The sequence below is a fragment of the Coturnix japonica genome, unplaced genomic scaffold (genome assembly GCF_054131305.1).
Source record: "Coturnix japonica strain WE unplaced genomic scaffold, WE-NBRP24 Scf078, whole genome shotgun sequence".
In the NCBI taxonomy this organism is placed as follows: domain Eukaryota; kingdom Metazoa; phylum Chordata; class Aves; order Galliformes; family Phasianidae; genus Coturnix; species Coturnix japonica.
Window position 1 is genome coordinate 413,206 of NW_028188981.1, and position 26,713 is coordinate 439,918.

A 26,713-nucleotide genomic window follows, 5' to 3' on the forward strand; every position below is an offset into this window, starting at 1 on the left:
AGCCGAGTTGAGCCGAACCGAGCCGAACCGAGCCGAACCGTGCCGAGTCGAGCCCACCCAGAGCCCCGCAGCGCACAACCGTCCAACCCAACGACCCGTCCTGAGGTAGAGCCGCGCCGGGAATGGGGCACGCACGGCTGCTCTGATTGGCCGCGCTCCCAGCGGCGGCCGCTGATTGGCTGCGGCGATGGCGGCGAAGGAGGGTTCTAGAAGCTTGGCCGCTGTCATGGCGGCTGTCCGGCGCTGCCGCCGTTACGCATCGTGCTTTTCTGTGTTGTTTCTTTTTGTTCTCTGTGGGCGTTACACGCGTCCGAAGTGATTTCGCAGCGAGTGTCGACGTGATGTGGTAAGCGGTGCGCACAGTGGCAGCCGGCACGGCCGCGGGGCCAACAGATCGCACCTGTGGGCCCTGACGCGGCCTGCTGTGTATCCCTCCCTCGTCCTCCATCCCTCCCAGCGGCCGTTCCTTCGCTCTACTCCATCCCTCCTTCCCGTGTCTCCCTGCGGGCCCTGAGTTCTCCTGTGGCGCCGTGACGTCCCCAAGCTGAGCTGTACCCGTGTGTCCTTTCTGCTATAGGAGTGCCTGCAGCAGTTGGCTGCTGCCTCCAGGCTGCGACATTATGCACGTAGTTCCTTTCCCCCCCCCCCCCCCCCCCCCCCCCGTGACTGTTTTCCAGCCCTTCACGATCTCATTTCTCTGTTGTAATAGTTGTCGTGAGATCAGTTGTGTTAGAATTTGGGACTGGAGTTCACCTAGTGGCTCTGGAGTGAACTTAATGAGATTTAATAAGACATTTAATAAGCAGGGTGCTGCACTGGGGTTGGTCAATCCCAGGTATTACTATACTGTACTATATTACTATACTATATATTGCTTAGACAGCAACCCCCCTTCTGTCTAAGCTCTTCAAAGCACAGAGGTAAGGATCCTTGGCACTGCTGGATCCATTCCTAAGGGAATGTGTCTCAGGGATCCTATGTGCACAAAGCTATAGCCTTAGTGAAGCTAGCAAAGGAAAAGGAGAGGAAAGCAAAGTAGTTTGGAAAGAAAAGGAATATTCTTAGGAAGGAAAGAGAGGAACTGCTGAGAAAAGGAAACAACAAAAATGAAAGAAACAATGGGATGCCAAGCAAAAGGAGCAGTAACGAAAAGTGAACTACAAAAAAAAAAAAAAAGAAAGAAAAAAAAGCAATGGAATAGAATACAAAATCATAGCAAAACACAGAATTCAAAAGAAAACTAGCTACAGATAATCAAAGGAAATGAAAAATTATTTTGTATAAATATCTGTAACAGTAACTGATCTCATGCTCACATAAATGCTCACATCTGCCTTCTGGCCATATTGGTTGTTTGTGTTCTCTCACCCAGCACTCTATAGTGCTACTGAGGCTTCTGTAAGCATCAGAAGTGTCTGTCATAACGTTCAGCTTCTCGTGTGCTGTCCTTTGTGCGGATCTTCAGGGCTATGCTGAGGATGCCCTCTGAGCAGGGACAGCACAGAGCCTTTTCCGTGTGCCTCCCTCACCTGGCTGTGCACTCCCTGTTTCTCAGCAGTGCCTTTTTTCATGTCTTAAACCTCCTTTATTTTTCTCCCTGCCCCTGGAGCTAGGTATTTTTAAGCAGCAGTAGACTTCTAATCTCTCTCTATGAATGACTCACTGATTGTACAATAACGAGCCCATTTTGTGTTCTTTTAAGTTTAGATTTATTTTTATTAATGTATATCCTTTTTCCTGTTGTTTCATTTTTATCAGTAGTTGTCATGCTGATACCTTAATGTTTTGATTCCTTCCTCTTCTGCTGAGGCTTCATCCCGCCCTCTTTCTCCTGGAGCCCATATGCAAGAGCTGACTTTCACACTTCTGTGTCCTGTCTCTGTATCTGCAGGCAAATGTGGGGTTTGCAGTCTTTGCTGTGGCAGCTGGGATGTAACAAACACCAGGAAGAGCGGCTAGAGAGGGACTGCTGTCATCCCCAGGCATACCCGTGCACTCCAACCACCTTAGGTAGTTCTCCATTGTCATTCCAATCATTTTGCCTGCTCATAGACTCCCAGGGAGGGGTCTTAGCTGCTCCCATCCCTGTCCATCTGGGCCTGCTTCCCACTCTGGCCAGTGCAGCCAGCACAGTGTTACAGAGAATGGCCAAACAGGTCAGAGGAGGGGTGGGGACTGATGGGAGTTGACATAGGCAAGATATTTCCCAGCAGGTGCTAAGCATAACCAGTAGGCCTGTGAGCCTGTGGCTGTTCCTCAGCCTCTGTCCCCAGCATATGTCCTTGAGACAGCCTTCCACCCTGCGTGCTGGCTGTTACCCAAAGAAAACCCTTGTTCAGGCTGACGTGTGCTGGGGGCAGCTGGGGCACCATGGTCTGGTTGTGATTGTGGGCAGAAGGAGCCCCTCTGCTGGGTCCTCTGCAGAGCAGCACCTCAAGGGCGCACAGGGGAAGGAAGCAGGCCCTTGGTGGGGCCCAGCAGACCACGCCCATGGGACACTAAGCAGAGGATGTTACCAAACACGTAACAGCTGTACACACAGCAGAGTTGCCTTCACCTGTACTCCCAGGTGGTTCAGGTCGTGACTCCACAGTTACCATACAGGTGGCAAAATGGAAAGTCACATTCACTGTCTTTTCTGCTCATTCATGCAGGACATAGGCAGGTGTTCCTCTGATGTATTTGCACTGAATGGTGCCAGTGGAGATTATGGATGGAAATTCATTTTCTGTGAACTTCTCATGCGCTGTGATCTGTGCAACGGCTTCAAGGCCAGCAGTAACAAGATTGGTTTCTTCTGTCCTGCATTTTCTTGAATTCCATTCTTATTTGGCTTTGTTCCATTCAGAATGCACTTATTTTATCTGTGTATGAAGATGTGTGTGAAGACTGGTCGTTTTCCCTAAAAGATGAACTTTCTGGCCCTGCAGTAACCAGGGCCAAAATGTTCTCCAGGTAGAACATGGTGGGGTTCCAAACAGCCTTATCATGAAACCCAATAGGAATTATGGTGTCATTTTCCTGAGAGTCTTAGGAATCTGAAGCATGCAAGCAAAGGCTGGAAGCTTACAGATTTCCAAATACATGTGCTGTGTATCTTTTACTCCAGCTGTGAGCCAGCTGATATTTGGGTGAAAGTCAGTGTGAGAAAGTGAATGTGATCTACGCTCTCTCAAGTACTGCTTTAAGATGTTTTAAGATGTTATTTATTTGTGAGGTACAAAGTGCTCTCTGGAACTTCTTACAAAAATGGTCTAGCTAGCAGTTACAGGTTATTTTAATGTGTTTTTAATTCTGCGCTGCTTTTCTTAGGTGCCTGTTTCTGCCCTAGTGTCCTTTGCAGAAGCTCTGGTGGTTGGATACAGCAAATGCAAGAGCCCTTATCACCAGCGAATGCGTGCTGCAGGTGTGACACAGACAGTCCGTTGCCTCCTTTTCAAGACAGATGCAGTGGTAAGTCCGGGAGTTGGCATCCTTAATACACAGTGGCATTACAGTCGACTTTGTTCAGTGAGGAGTTTATCATTATCCACAGCAGAACCCGTTTGTACTGCAGAAAAGATTATTTGGAATGACTGTGCTAATGAAAGTAGAGATTTTGGATTATTTAGAAGAATTTGGGTGAAGATTGCTCTTAACTGATCTGAGAGAGGATGAGTGAAAAACCCAAGCTCCATTCTTCCTTGTGCAGCAGATCTCCTATGTGAGACCAGCAAGTCAGTTCTGCTGGGATTTCACTTCCCTTGATGTGAAGGTGCATATTGTCTAAGCTTTCTTCATACATAAGGGAGGAAGGCAGTACCTCCAAAGGACAGTTCATTCCAGTTATCTGGGGATGACAAGAGCCATGTTCTTCTAGACATGCTGATTTGCAGGCAATTTCTATAGCAGAATGGGGATAAAGTATACCAACACCCCAGAGGCAGCCTGGGGAGACAGTGAAAAACTGCTGAGTTTCTAGGGCTGCGTGAGCCTTCCTTTCTTGTCCCTCAGCCCCTGCAGCATGAGGAGGTGGTATTTGTTCTGCTCCAGTGTGGGCCTGGTATCTTCCATCCTTCCACCACTTAGCGTCTGTGAGAGAAAAGCCAGTCTTCATTTTCTTCCATGTTCTCAGTAGGTAATGGCAGTCTACTCTCAGATCTCCACTCCAGTTTAGCTTTCTTACCATTGATGGAAGGCACTTCCCTCGATGTGCCCTGGGATGCAACGTGGCCCCCAGGAAGCCCCTCCCCAGCTCTGAGGTCGTGGGCTGGGCTCATATGGCAGAAGGCAATATCCTTCTTATAGGGTGCTGTGTTTCAGCAGGGACCCTGGTGGTGGTGTGCCTTCACGGCCCCAACTGAGGTGGATCCACTTCCATTGGTTGTTCTGTATCTGGAGGTGAATCCACTTCCACAATCTACATCATCCTCATCTATGTCCAGTGTCTCGTCATCAAATGCTCTCCCTGTAATTTGTGCTGTGAGTGGTGTGCCAGTAAAGGTAGGTGTGCTTTGGGAGCCCTTTCCTGAGAGTGGCTCACTTGTTGCCATTTTTCTCGCCAGACGAGATGTCTGGCCTGGCACAGACCTATGGAGTGTTCAGCCTCTTCTTCGTCTAATGCGCGGTCTCCCCTCACTATGAGGGGTGTCTCTGCTATCCCCCAGCTGCCCAGCTAGCTGCAAGTGCAGTGCTTGTGGCACCTGACAGTGGTGATGAAGGGACAAAGCATAACACTGTAGGCTGCAAAGGGAAGAGTAATCATAGACTCATCTAACACCCTGAGCTCCCTCAGCTTTCCCTGGGAGGCCGTATGGGCTGTGCTCCATCTTCTCTTTTCTAAGCTGAACAAACCAGGGCTCCTCAGCTTCTCCTCTTACATCTTGCCCTCTCAACCCTTTTCCATCTTCATAGTGCTGCACTGGACACGTGTCTTTCTCATACTGTGAAGCCCACATCAAGCTACAGAAGACAAAGGGTGATAGTTCCAAAATGTTATCTCCTACAAATAACATCTTTGCTGCTTCATTCTGAACATCATCACTGAGCAGCGCCTAATAGAACTTCTCTGGTCAGCCTGTTGCCTTAATTTGAGCCCTGATGGTGATGACAGCAGGCTTAGTATTGCTGTTCTCTGCTCACCAGGGTGTGCTTTAGAACAAAGCAGTTTGTTGGTTTTTTGTTTGTTTTCTATTTAATTCCTATGAAATGTATGTATGCCATATATATGTACATGCTTTAATTATCATTATTTGTAGTGCTGAGAATTTTTTTTTTAGAAAACAGTTTGAATCAATTAAGGAGATTGTAAGGTCGAATGATAGAAAGAAGGTAACAGATATTCAAAAGGTTATTTGTGAGGAAAAACTCACCAATACGGATGACATCACTGGGAAAGGCTGATGCAGCCTCCACCAGGGACCGATATCCAAGAGATGTTACCTTAATGATGGTCAGCCCTTAAATGAGGTCTAGAGGAGGTGGAGTCAAGCTCTACCCCTTCTGGGAGCACAGCTCCATTACTCTCACCTGTGCTCCAACAGCTGACCCGACACTCGTCTCAGCTGATTAATCAGAGGTTCAGGCTGTGATTACCAATTTCCCATACAGAGGTGTAATAAAGATGGTAAAGAAAGAGCCCTCTCTCCCAGTTAATGTATAAACTGCTGCTGTGACCACCTTTGTCCTTAGCAGCTTGCTCAAAGGAACCCCACTAACCATTTCAGTAGTGGGCTGCTTAAGGAAGCTGTCGGAACAGGAGCACTCTTTCCTCTTGCAGAGTACTGAAATACTTTTACAGTTGCTGACTGTCGGCTGCATTGTTTGTGGCCGTAGCTCCTGCTGTGAGGAAACAGGAATGTTGCACCCTGTGGAGGATCCTCAGAAATCAGTGACCTTGGGCAGGTGCTGGAGAGGAGTTGCGGGGTGGTAGCACAATGGACTGTGCCTCTGATAAAGTGACTGCTGTCACAGAGTGAGCAGTGACAGCAGGTGTACGAGGTTTACAGCACTGTCTCTCACCGCTTTGAGATTGTCAGGCCAGCCCACAAAGCAAAATGAAATAGAGGAGGAAGAAAATGTGCTAGTAGTTCTTGCTTAGTTCTAATTGCAAAGCAGATTATTGCCTACTAGTCAGAGCAGGAGGGTGCCTGCTGTCTGGTAAACCTTATGCAGAAGCAGTGGCGCTTTTGCATCATGTACTCCCACCCTCGTCCCCTGCCTGAGATGGGTTAAGGGCATCCACAGCCTCTGGGCAGCCTGGGCCAGGGTCTCATTGCCTGTGGGGGAGGAATTTTGTCTACGCATGTACCTCAGTTTCCACACTTAAAGTTTAAAGCCATTCCCACTCGCATTATCGCTGTCTGCCAATGCCAGGTAACATGCAAGATCTGGTAGTGGGTCAGGTAATGACATGACAACAGTACATGAACAACTGTGGTATTATTATATATTATTATATTTTTATTAATTATTATTATTATTATTATTATTATTTAAAGGTAGTGTGGAGCCTGGAAAAATCTGGTTGATGACGGCAGTTTTTCTGTGGATGTCAGATGGTGCCCCAAAATCCACACACTGGGGGTGCTCTCACCTCCTGATGGATGGAGGAGCGAGAGGGCAGAGGTGGTGCTGGGGGGGGCTGGGGGCTGCTGGGCCTGCTCTGTTTTACCCTGGCAGATGTTTTCCAGGTGTCTGATGCCCCTGAACTGACACGCTGGGGGGCCGCTCCCACCTCCTAAATGCTGATGGACGGGAGGGGAAGAGCAGCCTGGGAGGGGCCGGGGGCTTGAGGGTCCACTGCTGTCCCTTGATGGACGATAGAGAGGAGGGCAGAGGTGGTGCTGGGTGGGGCTTGGGGATGCTGGGCCCGGTCTGTTTGCCCCTAGCAGTGGTTTTTGGGGTGTCTGATGCACCTGACCCGACACCCTGAGGGGGCTGCTCCCACCTCCTAAATGCTGATGGATGGGAGGGGGAGAGCAGCCTGGGAGGGGAGGGGGGCATGGGGCTCCACTGCCATCCCTTGATGGATGATGGAGAGGAGGGCAGAGGTGGTGCTGGGTGGGGCTTGGGGATGCTGGGCCCGGTCTGTTTGCCCCTAGCAGTGGTTTTTGGGGTGTCTGATGCCCCTGACCCGACACCCTGAGGGGGCCGCTCCCACCTCCTAAATGCTGATGGATGGGAGGGGGAGAGCAGCCTGGGAGGGGAGGGGACTTAGGGACTCCTCTGCCGTACCTTGAAGAATGTTAGAGAGGAGGGCAGAGGTGGTGCTGGGGGGGGCTTGTGGCTGCTGGGGCTGGTCTGTTTGCCCCTGGCAGTTGTTTTTGGGGTGTCTGATGCCCCTGAGCTGACACCCTGGGGGGGCTGCTCCCACCTCCTAAAGGCTGATGGACGGGAGGGGGAGAGCAGCCTGGGAGGGGCCGGGGGCTTGGGGGTCCACTGCTGTCCCTTGATGGACGATAGAGAGGAGGGCAGAGGTGGTGCTGGGTGGGGCTTGGGGATGCTGGGCCCGGTCTGTTTGCCCCTAGCAGTGGTTTTTGGGGTGTCTGATGCCCCTGACCCGACACCCTGAGGGGGCCGCTCCCACCTCCTAAATGCTGATGGATGGGAGGGGGAGAGCAGCCTGGGAGGGGAGGGGGGCATGGGGCTCCACTGCCATCCCTTGATGGATGATGGAGAGGAGGGCAGAGGTGGTGCTGGGTGGGGCTTGGGGATGCTGGGCCCGGTCTGTTTGCCCCTAGCAGTGGTTTTTGGGGTGTCTGATGCCCCTGACCCGACACCCTGAGGGGGCCGCTCCCACCTCCTAAATGCTGATGGATGGGAGGGGGAGAGCAGCCTGGGAGGGGAGGGGGCTTTGGGACTCCTCTGCTGTACCTTGAAGAATGATAAAGACGAGGGCAGAGGTGGTGCTGAGGGGAGCTTGTGGCTGCTGGGGCTGGTCTGTTTGCCCCTGGCAGTTGTTTTTGGGGTGTCTGATGCCCCTGAGCTGACACCCTGGGGGGCTGCTCCCACCTCCTAAAGGCTGATGGACGGGAGGGGGAGAGCAGCCTGGGAGAGGAGGGTGGTTTGGGGGTCCACTGCTGTCCCTTGATGGACGATAGAGAGGAGGGCAGATGTGGTGCTGGGTGGGGCTTGGGGATGCTGGGCCCGGTCTGTTTGCCCCTAGCAGTGGTTTTTGGGGTGTCTGATGCCCCTGACCCGACACCCTGAGGGGGCCGCTCCCACCTCCTAAATGCTGATGGATGGGAGGGGGAGAGCAGCCTGGGAGGGGAGGGGGGCATGGGGCTCCACTGCCGTCCCTTGATGGATGATGGAGAGGAGGGCAGAGGTGGTGCTGCAGGGGGCTTGGGGCTGCTGGGCCTGGTCTGTTTGCCCCTGGCAGATGTTTTCCAGGTGTCTGATGCCCCTGAGCCGACACCCTGAGGGGGCTGCTCCCACCTCCTAAATGCTGATGGATGGGAGGGGGAGAGCAGCCTGGGAGGGGAGGGGGCTTTGGGACTCCTCTGCTGTACCTTGAAGAATGATAAAGACGAGGGCAGAGGTGGTGCTGAGGGGGGCTTGTGGCTGCTGAAGCTGGTCTGTTTGCCCCTGGCAGTGGTTTCTGGGGTGTCTGATGCCCCTGAGCTGACACCCTGGGGGGACCGCTCCTGCCCCCTGTAGGATGGTGGTGGGGGATGGGGGGGCGGCATTGATGCTCGGTGTGACCGGGGTCTGCTGGGCCTGTCGCTCATCTGCCTGTCAGCTGTTTCTTCAATGCTGGCTGATGACTGCAAGCCTTCACCCCGGGCAGGTTCTTTCTGTCCCCCAATGGATGGTGGTGGGGGATGGGGGGGTGGTGTTGATGCCTGGTGGGGCCAGGGGCTGCTGGGCCTGTCGGTCATCTGCCTGTCAGCTGTTTCTTCAGTGCTGGCCGATGACTGCAAGCCTTCACCCTGGGCAGGTTCTTTCTGTCCCCCAATGGATTGTGGTGAGGGACGGGGGGGTGGCGTTGATGCCCGGTGGGGCCAGTGGCTGCTGGGCCTGTCGGTCATCTGCCTGTCAGCTGTTTTTTCAGTGCTGGCCGATGACTGCAAGCCTTCACCCTGGGCGGGTTCTTTCTGTCCCCCAAAGGATGGTGGAGGAGGACGGGGGGGCGGCGTTGATGCCCGGTTGGTCTGGGGACTGCTGGACCTGTCAGAAATCCCCACTTGCATGGAGCCCAGTCTGGTGGGGGGCGGTGGACGAGGTGTGGGCAGCTGAGCCCTGCTTCCATCTGGCCTGTCTGTTTGTCTGTCAGGCCTCTCAAGGTAGGCAGGCTGTTCATCTGACTCTGAGCTGTAGCTGCTGGTATCATCCTGGGCTTCCTCATCTTCAGATTGTTGCCTGTGTAGAGAGGAACATGATGAGGGCACAGGAGAGCCCCTGCTCTGCTTCCTCACAGAGCGCCCAGCCTGTCTTGGGCCCAGCAGTAAGAATGTGCTGAACCCAATTAAAACATCTAACAGTGATGAGGGTGGGGGTAAAGAACAACTCACTGCTTTCTGTTCCTCCACCACCAAATAAGACAGCACAGAACCATCACTACCGATAGGGTAACTGAGATGGCTATAGTAATGTCCAGGTAGTACTTCTGTGCATTTTTAACTTTCTTGGTGTTTGCACGTCCTTCACCATCCACACCTGGAGGAACAATGTGGTCATTGCTGTGTCTTATGTCCTAATGGCAATCTCAAGGAGGTCTGACATTGCTACACAATTCTTTTTCATTTTGTTGGCCTCCTGGAACAAGTGAAAATCCTCAGGCTGCAATGTTTCCCCGATTCCAGGGGAAGCAAAGGGAACTCCCAAAGGCACTGCACATCGAGGCACTCTGGAGTCTCTATTTTGCCTCTCAGCTTTGGTTATGCTCTGGCTCTGCCATGGTCCAGGAAGATCTGGACCATTGATTTGCTCCTTCTTCTCCATCATGCTCTGAGCTTTCTTTTACACTGATCTACCCTTGCCTTGTGAGGCTGGGTAGTGCTGCTGCAGGCAGGCACACTGCGACCCTTTGGGACACGTTGCCTGACTAAACAAAACTCATTAGAGCAGAAGGAGAGCATGTGGATCTGTTTAATCAGTTGCTGCTATGAGTGACATGGACAAGAACCACTGCTGTGTCAGGCAGGGAGTGCTGCCCTGAGCTCCCCACTCCTCGAGGGCCCCTCAGCAGGCACCTGAACCTGCCTCTTCCCTTTTCCTTCCCCTTGGCACGGGCATGAATTACACGCTCCTAGTTTTCAGGAGCTTATCAACTCCTGCCAGATCGTTGCTTACCTGGATTCCTCTGAAAAAGACCATCGATCCAGTTGTGGTGGGCTTCCTGGGACTCTGACAGCACTGTGAAGAATGAGAGAAAGGCAAAGTCTCAGCATGGTGCAGGCACAGAGGAGGCAGAAGGACAAGGAGGCTCCCTCTATGCCATTGTCCCGTCTGTGAGTCAGCGCATCTCTCTGGACCTCAGTTTGCAGGATGGACCCCGCTCCGGGCTGCTGGTGTGCCTGGAGCCTCAAAGGAGGCACAGCAAGCTCTGGAATGCAGGGACTGTGTGAGGGAGGTACGCTGAAGGGTTCTATTCCCTCTCACCATCTGCTGAATGTGGTTTTGGTGGCCTTGTTCCCAAAAGGACAAAGTTCCTAAGTCCCTGGGAACTGGGTGCAGTGGGAGGGAAGCAACCTCTAACCATGGCCACGGAGCTCTATGAGCGGCCCTTACCTGGAGTGCCAGTTGTGTGCATGGCCTCTCTTTCTCTCAGAGGGACGGGCAGTGTGCTACGGCTGCCTTGCTGAAATGCATCCCTATGAACAGGCTTTCCATGGGTCTCTTTAGAAAGGAGGTAAGAGAGAGTAGGACTGTAAGTAACTGGCAATTCAGACACAGGGGCATCACCACAGCAAGGCTCTGATCCATCCTTTCCTGCTGTGCACACTACAGTTGCTCCATGTATATACATCTAGAAACTCGGCTTCCCAAGTCTTTCAGTGAACAGACAGAAATACACCCACCATGTGTTGCCTTCTCCTTCATGATCTTCTTTAGCATATGGGACAGCCTCTGCGGATAGCTTCTTCTTCTTCGCAACAACTCTTTCTGTCTCGCAGGACCTTAACAGAAAGTATGAAGATAAATTTCAGACAAACAAGGTATTGAACTGAGTAGTCTTTTCAGCAAAGTCAATAAAGACAGCAGCCACTCCTGGGATTCCTGTGGAGCTCCAGCACAGGAGGCAGCCGAGTATTTGACATGGCCTTCCCTGGAGGCACTTCAGCACCCAAAGAATGAGAACTGTCCATCACACACTGCAACGTGCAGAACCGCGTAATAGAATATCTGAAGAGCAGATGGTGCCAGGGGGTCATGCGAGGACAGGGCACATGCACACAGGTGTGTGTTCTCACTCACACCTGCAAACATGCCTGGCTGACATTAGGCCTGTGAGCTGGCATTTCTCAAAGGAAGCAAAAACTCATGGCATACCCTTAGGAGTTGCTGGGGCTTCTGTCCTGGAGCTCAGCACGGAAGCTGGATCCCATCCAACTCTACCCACACCTGTGAACAAACACAGAGAGAGCAGCTCCTGTCAAATGTGGCCGGATGGTGGTTTAACTGGAGTGACTGCACTGCTCCACAGCACTCTTCTCTTCCCACTACACTGCAGAATCTGGCAAATAGTTGCTGGGTGCTTGTAACAACACCACACCAGTCCAAGAAGGAACCGTGTGCGGAACTGTCTGAAGAAGGGGGTGGAAAGAGAAAGGGAAGATCTAAAGGCCCTTTCCTGTGAGATTGCCCTGAGGCCTATGGACCAGATTACACTGAGGCTTTGGCAAGGCACTGCTTATAGGCTGTCATGGTTTAATAATTTTGTAATTTTTGCTATCAGTATTCCACATCATAACATCATATAAAGCATGAATAATTTTACTGAATCTGCAACTTACTGAAGAAGACTACATCTCCCAGGGAACAACACGATAGGTCATGGGAACTGGACTCTATATTAACTTGGTCGCAGAACAGACTGATGTCTTTCGAGTTCTGGCGTTCAGGGGAGTGTGTGGGAGCCTTCAGCCGTTCGCCTAGATTTACAGTAGGCCTCTCGGTTACGGGACTCATTCTCTCTCCTATTTTGCTTGATTCGTTAGCTCAATTTTCAATTATATTGTTTTATATTGTGTTATCCGGTATTTCGATATAGTATTTAGTAAATAAGTGTGCCTCCTTAGATCGTTGCCGCTGTTTTCTTTTCCTAATTAATTTTTTTCCTTTCGGCCTAGGGCCCCTCCGGGGCCCACAGCCCCCTGTCACGGGCGCAGGTGGATTTTTAGTTCAAACCGTGACAGATTTTGGTGGAGGATGTGGGCAAATTGAGTTGCTGTTTTTCTGTGTTTTCTTCTGTTGCTCTTTTAGCTTTTAACAGAGCTACGAGTTTTTTTTCCCTGTTAAGGAGCTATCTCGTGTTTGCGATTCTGCACCTGCGAGCTTGACCTTGAAAGTCCAGGCGGACTGCCAATACTCCGGTATATTTTATAAACACTGCTGAGCTTTGTTTTCTTTTACTTTTTTTCTCTCTATTGGAGGAAAAAAATGTTTTCTCTACTAAATTTGTTTTACCAGGGACTGTGTGCCATTGGTTCCTTTTTTGAGACGCTCCGAACATATTGGGTCATGTTTAAGCTAGCCACTTTTTCTTATGGAGCTATACAATTGTATAATGGATTGAAAGCACGGTTAGCAATGCTCACTTCGTATCTGTATACAGCTCCAGAGGGAGCAACTAATGCAACTAATTATACAGAAATGGTGATTTTTAAGCGTGCTCCTCTTTCTTTCTATGAATCCTTTATGCAGTTTTTGAATGATCAGTGGGCCACACTCTTAATCTCCCTGATCTTATTGTTGATTATTGTAATAATCTCACTCAGTATCTGGATTTATAACATCCGGAGGAAGTCTTCCCTAGAACCAGAGAATACTGAGTGGCAGGGAGTGTGGAGAGGCTTTGAAGAGATTCTCAAAGGACAGACATCTTCAGTGTTATGGAGCTTCACTCCTGAACACTTGAAGAATCCTGAGAGTTTGATTGCATATTTGAGGCAGGAATGTTGTGGCTCAGGCAGATCTCAGGAGGCACAAATGATTTTGGGCCTAGCTAATGCTTATCGGGCCTTAGTCAATACCATTCCTGAGAGGGAAGTTTTTGAAGCTGAGAGAGAGAGTCTCAGGGCCGAGAAGGAGAGTCTTAGAGCTGAGGCAGAAAAACTTTGGACTGAGAAGGTAGAGAGAGAAAAAGCTTTTGAAGCTGAGAGAAAAGATCTCCTGTACCAACGAGACTCAATCTGGTACGAGAAGGAGAGTCTTAGAGCTGAGGCAGAAAAACTTTGGGATGAGAAGGTAGAGAGAGAAAAAGCTTTTGAAGCTGAGAGAAAAGATCTCCTGTACCAACGAGACTCAATCTGGTACGAGATGGAGAATCTTAGAGCTGACGCAGAAAAACTTTGGGATGAGAAAAGCTCCCTGCAATCCCAACTCAACACTCTCCAGTCCGAGCACAGCGCCCTCCGGTCCGAGCATGACACTCTCCAGTCCGAGCGCAGCGCCCTCCGGTCCGAGCACGACACTCTCCAGTCTGAGCACAGCGCCCTCCGGTCCGAGCACGACACTCTCCAGTCCGAGCACAGCGCCCTCCGGTCCGAGTACAACACTCTCCAGACTGAGCGCGATGCCCTCCGGACCGAGCACAATGCCCTCCAGACCGAGCACAACACTCTCCAGTCCAAGTATGACGCCGTCCAGTCTGAGTGCGGCACCCTCCAGGCCAAGCATGATGCCTTCCAATCCAACTGCGACACCCTCCAGTCCGAGCACAACACTCTTCAGTCTGTGCATAATGCCCTCCGGTCCAAGCATAACGCTCTTCAGACTGAGCACGATGCCCTCCGGACCAAGCACAACACTCTTCAGTCCGAGCATAATGCCCTCCAGTCCGAGCATAACGCTCTTCAGACTGAGCACAATGCCCTCCGGACCGAGCTCAACACTCTCCAGACTGAGCACACTGCCCTCCAGGCCGAGCATAACGTCCTCCGGTTCGGGTACAACACTCTCCAGTCCAACTACAACAGCCTCCAGACTGAGCTTGGTGCCATCCAGTTTGAGCGGAACGCTCTCCGAGACCAGCTATGTGCCCTCCAGGGTGAGTTGAATGTATTTAACCAACTACCAGGGGCACATGTAGTCCAATTGGACCAACCATCGGGGACACCAGATACAATGTTGGTTGCCCCTGTAAGAGGGCGAAAGACAAAACAAGTTTCAACTCAGTTAGAGAAAATGCAGAAGGAGTTAGAAGAGCGGAGGGAGTTAGGAGAGCAGGACTCAGGAGACTCAGGGGAGTCGGGAGAGCAGGGGGAGTCAGAAGACCAGAAGAAGTTGGAGGAGCAGAGGATGTTAGAGGGGTATAAGAAGATGATAGAGGAGCAGAAGATGATAGAGGAGCAGAAGAAGTTAGAGGAGCAGAGAAAGTTAGGAGAGAGGAAAAAGAAGGAGGGTTACCTGGAGGAAATAACACAAGCATCAGGGTCAGGGTCAGAGTCAGAAGAGGAGCCAAAAGCTAGTTTTTCTTTACGAGAATTTCTCAAGTCCAAACTTATAGATGGGGCAGCCTCATCAACACAGTTGCCACCATCAACACCTGGGACTCTTGATAGAGCAAAAGGTGAGCAAAGTATTATGACCATTATTGATCGATCTTTTAAACTGAGTGAAATTCGAGATCTAAGAAAGGATTACACACGTCAGCCAAAAGAAAATATGGTCACTTGGTTACTTCGCTGCTGGGACAATGGCGCCAACAGTGCGTGGCTCGATGGCAGTGAAGCTCGCCAACTGGGTAGCATTTCCAGGGACCCACGTGTGGACAGAGGTATTGGCACATGCCAAAATCGGTCCTACACCCTCTGGAAGCGGATGTTGATAGTGGTAAGAGATAGATTCCCCTTTAAACGGGACTTGGAGCCTGAGAGAAAGAAATGGACTGATATTGAGAAAGGTATCCAATTTTTGAGAGAAAATGCTCTGGTGGAAATGCTATACAGCCGCGAGTTCAATCGTAATGATCCAGACCAATTACATGATCCCGAAGCAGTCCGCTTTCCACGACAAATGTGGCGTGACTTTACAAAAGCAGCTCCAGAAAAGCATGCCAGTGCACTTGCATTAGTATATGGCAAAGGGGACAGGAAACCCTTTGTGAATGAACTAATTGGCAGACTTCAGGAACTTGAATTATTTATAAGCGCCACAGAAGTTAATCTGTATACTTCAGCCATTGTCAAAATTGTGGAAAGGTTAAACGAAGTGGAGGGAACACAAAATGATATTATTGACAAATTGGCTAATGTGCCTGATGTAGATGAATCCACGGTGGTACAAGATGATGGAAACCAGGATTTCCACAATCGCCTATTGAGGAAGCTAAACAACATGAGTTCCTCTCGACCTGTATCATCGAAAATCTCAACCATTAAAAAGAGACGTCCTCGTATTCAAGCAAATGACGATGATAAGTCACCTCGAATCAACAATGAGACTACACGTCTTGCCTTGTTGCTTTTCCTCCATAGTCATGGGGAGGACATGAAGAAGTGGTATAATTCATCCACTTCTGCACTTCAGGCACGAGTGAAAGAATTACAAGGTGAAACAACTACCAAGGTGAACTCTTCCAAGAAGGGGAGAGTTCCAGTTGCTGCAAGTCAACGAGGTAAACAATAGAGGGGCCCTGCCCCCAGCCAGGGGGGGGAAAGGGACAACAGAGTATACTGGACTGTGTGGATTAAGTGGCCTGGCACATCTCAACCACAGAAATATAAAGCCTTGGTGGACACTGGTGCACAATGCACCCTAATGCCCTCAAGTCACCAAGGGACACAACCAATATATATCCATGGAGTGACTGGGGGTTCCCAAGAATTGACTATGTTGGAGGCCGAAATAAGCCTCACTGGTAAAAACTGGCGAAGGCACCCTATTGTGACTGGTCCAGAGGCTCCATGTATACTGGGAATCGATTACCTTAGGATGGGATATTTCAAGGATCCCAAGGGATATCGATGGGCCTTTGGGATAGCTGCTGTAAACACAAATGGTGTTAAGCAGCTGTCAACTTTACCTGGTCTGTCAGATGATCCTTCTGCTGTGGGGTTGCTCCAGGTAAAAGACCAAGAGGTACCAATTGCCACCAAAGTGGTTCACAGACGGCAGTACCGCACCAATAGGGACTCATTGCTCCCCATTCACAAGCTAATTCGCCAATTAGAAAATCAGGGAGTGATTAGCAAAACGAACTCGCCTTTTAACAGCCCCATATGGCCAGTGCGTAAAACCAGTGGGGAATGGAGGCTGACGGTAGATTACCGTGGCCTGAATGAAGTCACACCTCCATTAAGTGCTGCTGTACCAGACATGCTAGAACTCCAGTATGAACTGGAGTCAAAAGAAGCTAGGTGGTATGCCACCATTGATATTGCTAATGCCTTCTTTTCCATCCCATTGGCTGCAAAATGTAGGCCACAGTTTGCTTTTACCTGGAGAGGTATTCAGTATACCTGGAACCGTTTACCCCAGGGGTGGAAGCACAGCCCAACAATTTGCCATGGATTAATCCAAGCTGTTTTGGAACAGGGTAATGCTCCTGAACACTTGCAGTATATTGATGACATTGTAGTGTGGGGCCATACAGCAGCAGAGGTTTCCAAGAAAGGGAAACAGATAATCCAAATTCTTTTGAAAGCTGGTTTTGCCATTAAGCGCAGCAAGGTGAAGGGGCCTGCCCAGGAAATCCAGTTCTTAGGTATAAAATGGCAAGATGGACGTTGTCACATTCCAGCAGATGTGATTGACAAAATCACTGCTATGTCTCCGCCCACAAATAAAATAGAGACCCAATCTTTTCTGGGAGTAGTGGGCTTTTGGAGAATGCATGTCCCAAACTACAGCCACATAGTGAGCCCTCTCTATCAGGTAACACGGAAGAAGAATAATTTCTCATGGGGTCCTGAGCAGCAGCAGGCTTTTGAGCAGATAAAACAAGAAATAGCCCGTGCCGTGGCCTTGGGGCCGGTACAGACGGGACAGGATGTGAAGAACATCCTCTACACTGCTGCTGGAGAGAAAGGTCCCACCTGGAGTTTGTGGCAAAAAGCCTCGGGAGAGACCCGAGGCCGACCCCTAGGATTTTGGAGTCGAGCATATAAAGGGTCTGAGGAGCGCTACACTCCGACTGAGAAGGAGATCTTAGCCGTGTATGAGGGGGTTCGGGCTGCTTCTGAAGTAGTTGGGACAGAGGTTCAGCTTCTTCTAGCACCTCGCTTGCCAGTAATAAACTGGATGTTTAAAGGACAGGTTCCCTCTACCCATCATGCTACTGATGCCACTTGGAGTAAGTGGATTTCATTAATTACTCAACGAGCTCGAATGGGAAAACTCAGCCGTCCTGGAATTCTAGAAGTGATCATGGACTGGCCTGAGAGTAAAAAAATTACCTACAGAAGAGGTATCACGTGCTAAAGAGGCACCACCATACAATGAGCTACCAGAAAACGAAAAGAAATTTGCCCTATTCACAGACGGATCATGTCGTATTGTAGGGAAGCATCGCAGATGGAAGGCTGCTGTATGGAGCCCCACACGACAAGTTGCAGAGGCCACTGAAGGTAAAGGAGAATCAAGTCAATTCGCAGAGGTAAAGGCTGTTCAGCTGGCTTTAGATGTGGCTGAACGGGAGAGGTGGCCAATGCTTCATCTTTATACTGATTCATGGATGGTGGCAAATGCCTTATGGGGGTGGTTGCAACAGTGGGAGGATGATAATTGGCAACGAAAGGGTAAACCTGTTTGGGCTGTTGAACTGTGGAAAGACACTGCTGCCCGAATAAGGAACATTGTTGTAAAGGTGCGCCATGTAGATGCTCATGTGCCTAAAAGTAAGGCTACTGAAGAACATAAAAATAACCATCAGGTTGATCGAGCTGCCAAAATTGAGGTGGCTCAAATAGACTTGGACTGGCAGAACAAGGGTGAATTATTCCTAGCTCAGTGGGCCCATGAGACTTCAGATCATCAAGGAAGGGATGCAACATATAAGTGGGCCAGAGACCGAGGGGTGGACTTAACTATGGACGCTATTGCTCAGGTTATTCATGATTGTGAAACATGCGCCATAATTAAACAAGCCAAGAGGATGAAACCTTTTTGGGGGGAAGGGCGATGGCAAAAGTATAAATATGGAGAGGCATGGCAGGTTGATTATATCACCTTGCCACGATCTCGCAATGGTAAGCGTTATGTACTCACCATGGTGGAGGCAAACATTGGGTGGCTCGAAACATACGCAGTACCCCATGCTACCGCCCGAAACACCATATTAGGGTTGGAAAAGCAAATCCTGTGGCGGCATGGCACTCCGGAAAGAATTGAATCAGATAATGGGACCCATTTTAAAAATTCCCTTGTAACCACTTGGGCCAAAAATCATGGCATTGAGTGGATTTACCATATTCCCTATCATGCACCAGCTTCTGGTAAGATTGAACGATTCAATGGGTTGTTGAAAACTATGTTGAAAGCAATGGGTGGTGGAACGTATAAAAATTGGGAGAACCATTTAGCAGAAGCCACCTGGTTGGTCAACACTCGAGGATCTAGTAATCGCAATGGTCCTAACCAATCCAGCTTCCTACGTACTGTGGAGGGAGGTAAGGTTCCTGTAGTACACATAAAGAGCATGTTGGGAAAGACGGTTTGGGTCCTTCCAGCGTCTGGAAAGGGCAAACCTCTCCGGGGTACTGTCTTTGCCCAGGGACCTGGGTGCACATGGTGGGTGATGGACAAAAATGGGAATGTCCAATGTGTACCACAAGGGAATTTGATGTTGGGGGAGTGCAGCCAATGATTTTCCTGTAGATATATAGGTAGAGTCTCAGAAAATATTTCAATTAGGTACAGAATAGTTCAATTAGGTATAGGACTTAAGATAGAGTGGATTAATGTTAAGGAAACACTTATTCTCTATATACCTTAATTAGGCATTCTGTAAGCAAGTTTTCCATCTGGGCTCTATATCCTGCACTGGCCATGCATGTGTAGAGCACACATGGAAAGAAGTATAAGTCAAAAGGAAATCTGCTGTGGTGGCTGGGAAAGGATGAGTGCACCTTGATGTGGGGGACGCCCTACTAGCGCTGCCTTTCCCCTCTACCGCTGACATGTTTTCCTTTTTCTGGCAGTTTTGCCATTTTCTCAAAATTAATAAATAGTAGGTTAGGTTACAGAGTTTTGTTCTCAACTTAGGGATTTGTATGGAATAAATATAAACTGTTGAGAAAAAATAAGGTTGCTGATTATTCACAATTATACATATGAGTGTGTATGTATGTATAAACATAATGTAATGATGTAGAATAAGGGGTGGAATGTCATGGTTTAATAATTTTGTAATTTTTGCTATCAGTATTCCACATCATAACATCATATAAAGCATGAATAATTTTACTGAATCTGCAACTTACAGAAGAAGACTACATCTCCCAGGGAACAACACGATAGGTCACAGGACCTGGACTCTATATTAACTTGGTCGCAGAACAGACTGATGTCTTTCGAGTTCTGGCGTTCAGGGGAGTGTGTGGGAGCCTTCAGCCGTTCGCCTAGATTTACAGTAGGCCTCTCGGTTACGGGACTCATTCTCTCTCCTATTTTGCTTGATTCGTTAGCTCAATTTTCAATTTTCAATTATATTGTATTATATTGTGTTATCCGGTATTTCGATATAGTATTTAGTAAATAAGTGTGCCTCCTTAGATCGTTGCCGCTGTTTTCTTTTCCTAATTATTTTTTTTCTTTCGGCCTAGGGCCCCTCCGGGGCCCACGGCCCCCTGTCACGGGCGCAGGTGGATTTTTAGTTCAAACCATGACATAGGCACAGCTGTAATCAAGCAGCGATGAGAAACGTTCCCATTGTGTGTTGTGATCTCTTCCTTAGGGACCTGCAGTGACTGGAAGGGGCGCAGGTGACAATGTGGCACCCAGACCTGGATTGAAAGTTGCAGAGGGGCCAGGTGGGCAGTTGGCTGGCACTCAGCAGCTTTGCAGATACTCTCCAGGCCACGTGAAACTTTGGATGCCGCATCCCTGGAGGCATTCAAGGCCAGGCTGCATGTGGCTCTGGGCAGCCTGGTCTGGTGGTTGGTGAGGCTGCACATAGCAGGGGGGTTAAACAAGATGATCATTGTGGTCCTTTCCAGCCCCAGCCATTCTATGATTCACTTCATGACTCCTGTAATCAGTTGGTGTCCATAGCTGCTGTCATGTACACTTAGCCAATTTATATACAGCTGCAATATACACTCCTAAGGGAGAAGCAGATATGCTGTAGTGATTTACCAGAGACTTAACAAGAAGCTGGATACACTTGGTTATTTATAATTATATATATACACAGTGCTATTGAGGATTGCATGCCCAAATTTCTACTGACATTGCTGAACCGTCAATCCGTTTAACACTGGAGAGCCTTCTTCACCTCTGATTCCTACCGACTGCAGACACGCACATTGTAAATTCTGCATGTTAGCATTTTTTTTTATGAGCAGCCTTTAGCTGAGCATCACAGCTATCAGTGACAGCCCTACACACGCTTCTCCTACAAGAACACAGGAGGTGAGCAAACACCTGTGACTCTAAGAGAACAACCTCATTATACCAGAAGAAACTATTACAAAACAGAAGTAGATATGCCCAGTAATACCCAGAAGAGCAGAGCTACCTTGGGCAGCCAACTGAGAAGTACGGGAGCATCTCTCAGAGCAAAGGAAAAGTACTGCTGAGCTGCAAAACGCTTCTGCCATGCCAGACTTGGGAAAAGGAGAAAGAGAAGAAAGGGGAGGAGGAGGAAGAGGAAGAAACCTGTTTGATCATTACTTACCCCTTCATTCCCCCAATTTTAAGAACTAAGTAAAAGACTGCTTTCAGCAGAGCTAAAGGTTTTCCTTACTATGCACTGGATCTTGGCAAGGGCTAACGTTCACTTTGATATGCTCACAGGTATGAGCTGGGGATGATGATTTTCAAAAGGAGCCTTGCAGCCGCACTACGTAAGGCACAGCAGTTTGTGTGTAATGTCACAGTAAAAGTGTTATTTTGTCATGCTGCACAAGTTCTGAAACTGTCAAACCAGCATCCTGTAAGTCAAACCCCGGTTTGATGGAGTTAAGAAAAATAGTTCATAAACCTCATAAAGCTGCTTTTGGAAGCAAATGAAATCACTGCTCCAGAACAGGACCTTGTCATGCACTCCTGGGATCCAAGAGACTATGACTGCACTGTGAGCAGCTTGATGGACAGGGAAGATGCCGCACTTATAAACCTAATTACAGACCTCGTGCCCTTGGCTCAACCAACACCTTTTCCCTTCCTACAAACTGGAGGATCAGACAGTCACAGCATTGCTGCTCTCCTGATAGACTCAGTCTCAATTCCCATTCCTGCTTCCTGGAATGATGACTTCCACCTCTGGGCCACACACAACCCAAGTCACCATTTGTGTAATTAACACCTATGTTTACAGAAAACCTTCCATTCACAAGGCTCTTAAGATGCTGCACAAGGTCCATCAGGCACAGACATTATTTACATAGCACAGCACCCATCTGAAACCACAGTGGGAAGCACATGACGGAGCTGAAAGTTGCATTAACAACAGCTTCCATGTAGTGCAGCTTCAGCCAGGACTACCATGCTTGGCACTATACAAACAGACAACAACAGAAACGACATCCTGAAGGTCATGGGAGTCCCTAATGCACATAGAGAAGAAGTGAGACATGAGGAGCTTAAGCAACTTAATCAAGGCTGCATGAAAAACACAGTTAATTTCACAGGTCCCAAGCGTGACCTCATTGCCTTAATTGCAAGGCAACGACACACCAGTTCAGGGTCCTCAGAACAGCTGTTTAGCATTAGTTGAAAAAGCAGAAAAATCCCTTCCTTTGAGAAGGACTGCTGCACATTTTTGGCTTTCCTAAAAGACACGAAGGCATCGGGAAAGAAAGATCCTGACTGGGATCGCCAGGATTGGTACCAAAGGAACTGCCATCTCACCACAGAAACCTTTAACATTTTATCTTCACACTGTAAGAATGTTCACAACAGCACTGGGTACAGCAGAGTGGAAAAGTTGTTCCAAAGCACTTGTAAACACAGCATTTCCACATCTGCTTCTTGTGCTATGCAAGTGGTATCAGAAGGTGATGCGTTTGTCCTGCAAAAAGTTCATTCCAGAACAAAACAAATAAAACATTAAGTGCTCTGATGGAATTAAAAGATCTGCTTGATGCTTACTGCCTGGCACAGCGTTAGGCAATTAACTACGTTCAAAACGTACCATCTGCAGTGCTGCTGTCCCGGGCTGTCATCATCATCACAGCGCTCTGCATTCCTGCTGGCCCAGCTTCCTCCGTAGGCTTCTGCTGCACATACACTGCATTCAGCTCCTATTTTTGATGCAATCCATAAATTTAAACATTAGTTTGCAGCACTGGACTGGCAGCCAGGTACTGAATCACAATTTTCAATCAGTTTTTCACTCACAGGTTGGCGACACACCTACGCATCCTGTTGGATGGCCATACCATTTTCTAACAGTATTTCTGCAGCTCTTTCATGAGTAGCCATCCCCTTTAGGCGCGCTTCCAGTCAGTCAAAAGATCCCCCAGAGGGCACAGGCTGCCCTTGTTGTATTTCCTCAACTTGTTTCAGTACTCAGACCTCCAATAAAACTCCCCTTTCCCATTCTTCGTTTATCACTGTTCAGTATCTAACTGGCCCTAAGTCTGACAGTAAGCAGTCAATCCGAATAAAAATTACAAAATGCTGCAATTGGACCAGAGCAGTCCCAGGTATTTATACAAACTGCAGAAAGAACCCCTTGCGAGCAGCCCTGCAGAGAAGGACTTGAGGGTCCTGGGAGGGAACTGGGCTTGTTTAGTTTGGAAAAGAGAAGGAACCTCATTGTGACCTTCCAGTACTTGAAGGAAATGAATTTCTGGGGCATAAATCCAGCCGATCTTGCTGTTAAAGACCTCCAGCACATTTGTTGCTGTGGAAAGTCAAATGGTGACCGTTTCTCCCCAGTTGCACCTCAGGGACTGTTTTTAAAGGCACGAGACAGCTCCGTTCTGACACGACAGCACCTTGAGAAGCTGCACAGCAAGGAGGAGCAGCAGAGATGAACCACACACCCCAAACAGGGTGCAGGACACCCATCAGATGAGACACAGCACCTTCAGGCTCCTTGAAAACACAACATGAGAAAGGAAGCTACAGATGTAGGCACATAAAGTGCTGCCTCATTGGAGGGCGCAGCTCCCCTTTGACAGCCCGCAGTCAGTTCTGCATTCAGACCATTTATCCAGGCACTCCAGCAAAAAAAGAACGATTTGTGTTCCCGACTCCAGATAGGGAGCAAGTACCTGGCAAGTCCTCTCCATTGCACCAGGCGCCGCTATGCCACACCAAGACAAACCGTTTAACAGACTCTACTGATTTTCTACTTTAAGCAACGATGTCAACAGTGAAGCAAGAAGCAGAGGCCCTGCTGGAAGTTAGAATAAAGGGGGGCCGGAGGGGGATAGTTAAAAGTAGTCTGTAGGTGGGAAAAGGAATGGTCTAGTTGGTTAGAATAACAAGGAATGGAGACAATGGGTCTGGGAGGATGCAGATAGGAGTGGAATAAACATACCTGCTTTACAGCTAATCCCTGCATTATAGAGTTTGATTCCGCAAGTCAGTTGGACTCAGATGATTACGGAGAGAAGTGAGGGAGGAGATGGGAAGAAACAGGGAAAAGTGTCGGTCTGACCGGGGGGACTGAGTTGCTCAAGGAGCGCAGTAAACCCACTGGGAATGAATAACCGCATTCAGTCACACCCCCACACGTCCCTGCGCACCACCGGCTCCGCACACGGAACCATCCCTGCCGGTACCAGCCGGTACCCGGGGCCGCTCCCAGCGCCGTGCGATGCACTGCAGCTCCGCCGGGGCCGCCTCTCCTCACCGCCACCCCCTCTCACAGACGGCCGCGGTGCCTCCGAGGGGCGCTGCCCGCCGGGCCGTCCCGGGAAAGCCGAGCCGAGCTGAGCCGAGCCGAACCGTGCCGAGTCGAGCCGAGTTGAGCCGAACCGTGCCGAGTCGAGCCGAGTTGAGCCGAGCCGAACCGTGCCGAGTCGAGCCGAGTTGAGCCGAACCGTGCCGAGTCGAGCCGAGTTGAGCCGAGTTGAGCCGAACCGAGCCGAACCGTGCCGAGTCGAGCCCACCCAGAGCCCCGCAGCGCACAACCGTCCAACCCAACGACCCGTCCTGAGGTAGAGCCGCGCCGGGAATGGGGCACGCACGGCTGCTCTGATTGGCCGCGCTCCCAGCGGCGGCCGCTGATTGGCTGCGGCGATGGCGGCGAAGGAGGGTTCTAGAAGCTTGGCCGCTGTCATGGCGGCTGTCCGGCGCTGCCGCCGTTACGCATCGTGCTTTTCTGTGTTGTTTCTTTTTGTTCTCTGTGGGCGTTACACGCGTCCGAAGTGATTTCGCAGCGAGTGTCGACGTGATGTGGTAAGCGGTGCGCACAGTGGCAGCCGGCACGGCCGCGGGGCCAACAGATCGCACCTGTGGGCCCTGACGCGGCCTGCTGTGTATCCCTCCCTCGTCCTCCATCCCTCCCAGCGGCCGTTCCTTCGCTCTACTCCATCCCTCCTTCCCGTGTCTCCCTGCGGGCCCTGAGTTCTCCTGTGGCGCCGTGACGTCCCCAAGCTGAGCTGTACCCGTGTGTCCTTTCTGCTATAGGAGTGCCTGCAGCAGTTGGCTGCTGCCTCCAGGCTGCGACATTATGCACGTAGATCCTTTCCCCCCCCCCCGTGACTGTTTTCCAGCCCTTCACGATCTCATTTCTCTATTGTAATAGTTGTCGTGAGATCAGTTGTGTTAGAATTTGGGACTGGAGTTCACCTAGTGGCTCTGGAGTGAACTTAATGAGATTTAATAAGACATTTAATAAGCAGGGTGCTGCACTGGGGTTGGTCAATCCCAGGTATTACTATACTGTACTATATTACTATACTATATATTGCTTAGACAGCAACCCCCCTTCTGTCTAAGCTCTTCAAAGCACAGAGGTAAGGATCCTTGGCACTGCTGGATCCATTCCTAAGGGACTGTGTCTCAGGGATCCTATGTGCACAAAGCTATAGCCTTAGTGAAGCTAGCAAAGGAAAAGGAGAGGAAAGCAAAGTAGTTTGGAAAGAAAAGGAATATTCTTAGGAAGGAAAGAGAGGAACTGCTGAGAAAAGGAAACAACAAAAATGAAAGAAACAATGGGATGCCAAGCAAAAGGAGCAGTAACGAAAAGTGAACTACAAAAAAAAAAAAAAAGAAAGAAAAAAAAGCAATGGAATAGAATACAAAATCATAGCAAAACACAGAATTCAAAAGAAAACTAGCTACAGATAATCAAAGGAAATGAAAAATTATTTTGTATAAATATCTGTAACAGTAACTGATCTCATGCTCACATAAATGCTCACATCTGCCTTCTGGCCATATTGGTTGTTTGTGTTCTCTCACCCAGCACTCTATAGTGCTACTGAGGCTTCTGTAAGCATTGGAAGTGTCTGTCATAACGTTCAGCTTCTCGTGTGCTGTCCTTTGTGCGGATCTTCAGGGCTATGCTGAGGATGCCCTCTGAGCAGGGACAGCACAGAGCCTTTTCCGTGTGCCTCCCTCACCTGGCTGTGCACTCCCTGTTTCTCAGCAGTGCCTTTTTTCATGTCTTAAACCTCCTTTATTTTTCTCCCTGCCCCTGGAGCTAGGTATTTTTAAGCAGCAGTAGACTTCTAATCTCTCTCTATGAATGACTCACTGATCGTGCAATAACGAGCCCATTTTGTGTTCTTTTATGTTTAGATTTATTTTTATTAATGTATATCCTTTTTCCTGTTGTTTCATTTTTATCAATAGTTGTCATGCTGATACCTTAATGTTTTGATTCCTTCCTCTTCTGCTGAGGCTTCATCCCGCCCTCTTTCTCCTGGAGCCCATATGCAAGAGTTGACTTTCACACTTCTGTGTCCTGTCCCTATATCTGCAGGCAAATGAGGGGTTTGCAGTCTTTGCTGTGGCAGCTGGGATGTAACAAACACCAGGAAGAGCGGCTAGAGAGGGACTGCTGTCATCCCCAGGCATACCCGTGCACTCCAACCACCTTAGGTAGTTCTCCATTGTCATTCCAATCATTTTGCCTGCTCATAGACTCCCAGGGAGGGGTCTTAGCTGCTCCCATCCCTGTCCATCTGGGCCTGCTTCCCACTCTGGCCAGTGCAGCCAGCACAGTGTTACAGAGAATGGCCAAACAGGTCAGAGGAGGGGTGGGGACTGATGGGAGTTGACATAGGCAAGATATTTCCCAGCAGGTGCTAAGCATAACCAGTAGGCCTGTGAGCCTGTGGCTGTTCCTCAGCCTCTGTCCCCAGCATATGTCCTTGAGACAGCCTTCCACCCTGCGTGCTGGCTGTTACCCAAAGAAAACCCTTGTTCAGGCTGACGTGTGCTGGGGGCAGCTGGGGCACCATGGTCTGGTTGTGATTGTGGGCAGAAGGAGCCCCTCTGCTGG

The 26,713-nt window shown here is 49.5% G+C and overlaps 1 protein-coding gene and 1 long non-coding RNA gene across 3 annotated transcripts; one reads left to right on the forward strand and one right to left on the reverse strand.

Annotated features, from left to right (window-relative positions):
• Positions 1 to 43: 43 nt before the first annotated feature.
• LOC146751548 (uncharacterized) lies at positions 44 to 6,884 on the forward strand. 2 transcript variants are annotated; one of them, XR_014941390.1, is made up of 4 exons: positions 44 to 346; positions 1,892 to 2,010; positions 3,313 to 3,453; positions 6,480 to 6,884. It is a non-coding gene; the product is annotated as an uncharacterized LOC146751548 (long non-coding RNA). The 2 variants fall into 2 exon arrangements; XR_014941389.1 differs by lacking the exon at positions 6,480 to 6,884 and having other exon boundaries at positions 45 to 346; positions 3,313 to 3,729.
• A 310-nt stretch (positions 6,885 to 7,194) lies between these two features.
• On the reverse strand, positions 7,195 to 24,628 carry LOC146751549 (uncharacterized). Its single transcript, XM_085534211.1, has 10 exons — positions 23,798 to 24,628; positions 22,442 to 22,550; positions 11,476 to 11,547; positions 11,004 to 11,102; positions 10,714 to 10,860; positions 10,276 to 10,338; positions 9,495 to 9,639; positions 8,493 to 9,342; positions 7,855 to 8,002; positions 7,195 to 7,790 (listed from the first exon to the last, which is right to left on the reverse strand). The coding sequence occupies exons 1-10, from the start codon at positions 23,819 to 23,821 to the stop codon at positions 7,195 to 7,197; spliced, it is 2,253 nt and encodes a 750-aa protein (XP_085390337.1). The 5' UTR covers positions 23,822 to 24,628.
• Between the last annotated feature and the right edge of the window lie 2,085 nt (positions 24,629 to 26,713).